Raw genomic sequence first — 5,080 nt, 5'->3', positions numbered from 1 at the left:
TTATTTCGTGGGCCCCATATGCTGATTAGCCACTACCCATTTGGGATGTGAGAGACTCACTCTCTACCCGATTGCTTAGTGTGAGCTTTGAAGTATTAGGACTGTTCCCTCACGGAATAACCTTCCTTTTGATTGCCTATACCCCAGGTCTATGATAATATGAAGCGAAACTCCTTTTATCGAGAGTATTCTTGGGTATCCCCCAAGATGTAATTAACCAGTAGGAACACGTTCCTCTGGGAGTGCTCTTGACCCCAGAACAGGTGCATACACCTGACTCTCTGGTTATGGGTAGTCTATGTAGATACTTCTTTCGCGGATATTGGTTTAAGGTGCCTCCGCCCGATCTTGTTTGGGCAAACATTCTTAACCTATCCTTGTGAGGTTTATCGCACGTAGACTCTCCACGTTTTACTTTTTCTCTTGTTTGTCACTTTGTCGTATGTCCCTTCTTATTCGGTTCCTCTCCTCTTCAAATCATTTATATGGTTCGGGAGGGAGATTTATTCGAACGGGGGAAGTATACGACGATCGACAAGCTGGCGACTCCCTTTTTAAAATAAAAAAGAGAAAAATGAACGGAAACAATGAATTATATTTTTAGGCTTCTTAATCAAAAGTTTCTATCTTCCCCACATTTATACTATCAGCACAGATCCTAATCCAATATTAGTGTGAGTCATCTATCCTATGCAAATGATATAATCATTTTCTCTAAGGCTACCAAGAATGTAGTGAAGTCTCCCAATCAAGTACTTAAACACTTCCAAAGATCATCTGGTATGTATCTTAACAAACAGAAATGTCAAATTTTTGCTAGCTCTCTTACTCTTCCACAGATTAAGCAATCGATTGCACAACACACTGGATTTAGCTTGGCTTATTTACCTATCAATTATCTTGTTTTTCAAGTAATAAAAGGGAGAACTAAACAAACTCAATTTAATGGGGCTATTGATCAAATTCAAAAACAGCTTCAATGTTGGACAAATTACTTCCTATCAAATGGTGGTAGGATCACTCTTCTCAAAAGCATCTTAACATATATCCCTTCCTGTGCTCTTTATATGTTCACTATAAAGAACGGGACTCAAATAAGGCTAGGCAGAATGTTTAATAAATTTCTTTGGGTTGGACAGAAGAAACAGTTTCATTGGTTAGCTTGGCATAAATTGTGTAAGCCTCTACATGCAGGTGGCTTAGGTTTTAAGGATTTTCAGCATCTCAGTGTCATTAATCTTTGTAAACTCTGGATAAATTTTAGAGCCCAAGATATTCTTTGGGCTTTGTTTATGAAGGGGAAATACTGCAGGACTGTACAGCCTAACTTGGCTGAGAAGAAAGTTGGGGATTCCAGGCTGTGGACTAAACTTTTGGAGGTGAGGCATCAAGCTGAGGATCTGTTTGTTTGGGAACTTGGAGAAGGACAAATTAATTTCTGGCTAGATAAATGGATTTGGAATGGGGAAAGAATTGACACCTCCAATCCAAACTTTGGAACTAAAGTGAAGGAATTCTGGACTGAAAATCAACGGAATTGCAATTTGCTGGAAACCATCTTAACTGAAGAGCAAATGTATTGGGTGAAGAAAACTAAAATCAATCCTGGAGAAAAAGATAGAATCGTCACTAAACAGGCTCCCTCACAAAAACTTTCAGCTTACATTTTCCAGCAATTGTATCATTGGCAACATGTTATGTGGGGGAAATTTATTTGGGGGAAGTGGTTGACACCTTCAATGTCCTTTTCTTGTTGGACGCTATGGAAATCCTTCCTACCTTGTGATGATATTTTGAAATTGAAAGGGCTTAGGGGCCCCTCTTGCTGCTGGCTGTGTAGTAAGGATGAAGAAAGTCTGGAACATTTATACTCTCCTGTAGTTTCTCCCAAAGGGTTTGGTCTGGTCTGTTCAATCAGCTCAGCATTGATACTCTTAAAGTAAGTTGGCAGAGCTTTTTGAAATGCTGGAAGGAGTGGCTAGAAGTTAAAATGATAATCATTCCTTGTGTTGTTGCTTGGTTCATTTAGATGTGCAGAAATCATGTTAAGTATGAAAATATGAAATGTTTGGATAAGGCACTGGTTTTAAATTGTACTTTCTATCCTCACAAGATTATATTGCATCAGAAGTTTCCCAATAATTTTCAGATTTGGATGCCAAGTGGTATTGATATGAAGATAAGCAATCCTACTTTGGTCCTTTGGACCCCCCCACTTAAGGGATGGCTGAAGGCTAATACTGATGGAAGTTTCTCTAAGGAGGCTGCTGGTGTGGGAGGAGTTATTAGGAACTATCAAGGAAAGTGCATTTTTTACTATTCATCTCCTGCTTGGGCTAATGATGCACTTGAAACTGAAATGATAACCATCTTCTGGGCTATCTACCTTTCCAAGCAATGTAACATCTATAAATTGGTGATAGAATCTGATTCCAGTAGCTTCATCCGAATTCTAAAAAATGTTGAAGCTGCTCCATGGAACCTTGTTTGGTGGCACAATAATATTAAAAGCTTGTTGATTAAGGTTGATGTGCATTTCCAACACATTCATAGAGAAGGAAACACTCCAGCACACAGTTTGGTAGTCAGGGGGAAGGAAATTGAAGAGATTGTTGTAGGGACTATACCTCCTAATCAGTTAGCACTCTTACTACATGGGGACACCTTATCCATTCCTTATCTTCACTGTAGAGATTAATTTTTTTTCTGGAGGGTACATACAATGTTTTACTTAGATATCTATCTTACATTTTGTGAGCATGGTTATAAGAACTATATGGGGTAAGAGATCTGGGTGTAGGTTGTGTGATCTACCCTTTCTGTTTTGTAACTCAATTGTATGTTTAACATGTAAGGAGCCATAGATAGCTCTTTTCCAAATATATATATATGGAATTATGTTGACATATATATATATATAATTTTAGAAAAATATGAAATCAAACTGATCCCATATCTTAAATTAAAGTGCGTCACACCTTAAGCTTTGTATCCATCTCAAAAGATAGACACATTTCTTGAAGGTAAGGCTCAATCAAATAAACTAAAAAATGTATGATATTCGTTTGGTCTGTGAAACCATTTTATTATAAGCTGATAAGTTCCCTTATTTAATATGAAAAATTAAATATGGTTTATATTAAGCAAGGTTCGGAAAAGCTTCCTATAAGGGCAAGCTCATATAGTTAGTTACATCTTAGATAAGAGAAGTCACCTAAGAAAACTCTCGATAAGAATCAAGCGATATTATCTTCAAGAAGTTCACAGGATAAGACTATTTCAACGAGATCAAACAAAGAAATGTGAAATGGGAATGGCTAAAATTTGGAAGATTTTTATTTTTGGAATCCAAAAGTAGAATGAATATGAAGAACTAGGGGATGTCACAGATCCTAAGGAGAACCTCAGTGACTTTCTAGTCTACCCAATGGTTTGGTTTCAATTTTGGAGAGAGATTATTTAAATGTTTCATCCTACCAATTTTATTAATTAAGGCTTACATCCGTGTATAACGTTTACACAAATAGCCTGGAAGATGTTAGGATTTAGGTCATGATGAACGACCACCTCGGAATCCTAAAACAGGTTAGGTCTTAAATTTTATAGCATGGCTATATAAAGACTTAAAGATAAGTTGATGATTCATGTCACACTAGATAGGACAACCTCAAAATATTATGGCTTATTCTTTAATTCTATAGAATGGTTTAGCTGGTGTAGATAATTTTTTTTGTTGAAGATGGTCGTGCTGCCCACAATTCTAGCTCCAAGGTCCTCATCGTGGCGAGTTTAAGTTTTAGAAGTGTCAAATTGTGGAGATTTAGAGAAGTGTCAAGTTCAGAGATCAAGTTATTTAATGTGTTAAGTTCTAATGTCAAATCAGATGTTTCCTAATGTGATGGTTATTTAAATGTTATGTGGGCTTTAAAGTTGATTAGAGCGACAATGGTTAGGATCCCACGGTTCCCTCGTTCCTGTATCACTATTTTCTTTTAAACTTATATAGCTTAAACAAGTTGTGAAACTCATTTAAACTAGGGAGATCTCGTTAGCAACTCTGGGTACCTCCTCTGAGGGTCTCCCATAAATTTAAAAGGATGTTTTAAATTTAGTGGAATTTCAAAGGATTTATAGTTACCTTTGAAACAATTTATTTTAGTTTTTGAAAATTTTGATTAATTTTTGTTTAATTTTTTCAGTTTGCAAGTAAAGGAAAGTACTCAACCTGGAAGTTATAATATTACAGAAATGGTAAACCAAGTATGGTCCAAGGTGTAACTAACGTGTAACTAACAAACCCTCAAACCCTAAGTTATGACTTATTGAATCCCAAAAGATCTTAATGGATGATTCTAGAAAAATATATAACACGTTCAATTTTTCCTTCAAAATATTCAAGAGATTTCAAAGTATAAAGGGGATGATCCTAGACAGGTTTGAAGATCTTTTAAAATATCTGAGTCATGCTGAAGTTAAAATATTGTTCCATTAATCATCCTGGGATAAATAAAAATTACCTTATTACTCGGTGAAATTTTTCATTTTAATCATTCCAAGGGCAGGGTACTCAATTAATCAATTGATATCTTACTTAAAATTTTTGTGGAAGGATACCCTTAAGGTAAGTTTGATTCATTAAGGTCCCTTGTACCCATCACTAAAGCTAGGCTTGCTGGAATTAATCATCAACAACATTATTTACTAAATCCCATCAAAACAAGTTTTAAAATCGAGCCTAGATCACTACCAAGACCCTTAATGAATCTAATGGAAGAAAGATTTGGCAAAATGTTAGAATTTTAATTTAGGTGATATGACTTCTGTTTGAAAGAAGTCACATCATTTATTTATTGTTGACTTAATCATAAGTGGAGCATCCTCTCCCTAACTTAAGCCCATCACTTGAGAATCATTTGATTTTGATCAACTTATAAGTCTGATAATATAGAAAATTTATAATTTTATTTTTATCATGGAAAAGGTGGAAAGTTGTTTTCTATCTTTTACCCATTATGTTTCAATTATCTAAACATATTCATTATGATCAAAATTGTTAATTTTCCCTTTGTTTATTCCTAAA

General features: G+C 35.4%; 1 protein-coding gene across 1 annotated transcript in view; it reads left to right on the top strand.

Moving 5' to 3' along the window:
- Positions 1–4,251, top strand: part of LOC110035958 — a gene marked incomplete at its 3' end in the record, with an annotated part of 7,517 nt that extends 3,266 nt beyond the window's left edge. Inside the window, exons 2-4 of the mRNA XM_020740296.1 lie at positions 1,195–1,939; positions 2,038–2,637; positions 4,200–4,251. Of these exons, the coding sequence (XP_020595955.1) occupies positions 1,195–1,939; positions 2,038–2,637; positions 4,200–4,251 (1,397 nt within the window). The remainder of the gene's footprint in view (positions 1–1,194; positions 1,940–2,037; positions 2,638–4,199) is intronic.
- Positions 4,252–5,080: the final 829 nt, after the last annotated feature.

The sequence above is a fragment of the Phalaenopsis equestris genome, unplaced genomic scaffold, assembly GCF_001263595.1.
Source record: "Phalaenopsis equestris unplaced genomic scaffold, ASM126359v1 Scaffold201002, whole genome shotgun sequence".
Classification (NCBI taxonomy): Eukaryota; Viridiplantae; Streptophyta; class Magnoliopsida; order Asparagales; family Orchidaceae; genus Phalaenopsis; species Phalaenopsis equestris.
Note: the sequence above shows the minus strand (reverse complement) of the source record. Positions and strands in the feature narration are given on the sequence as shown.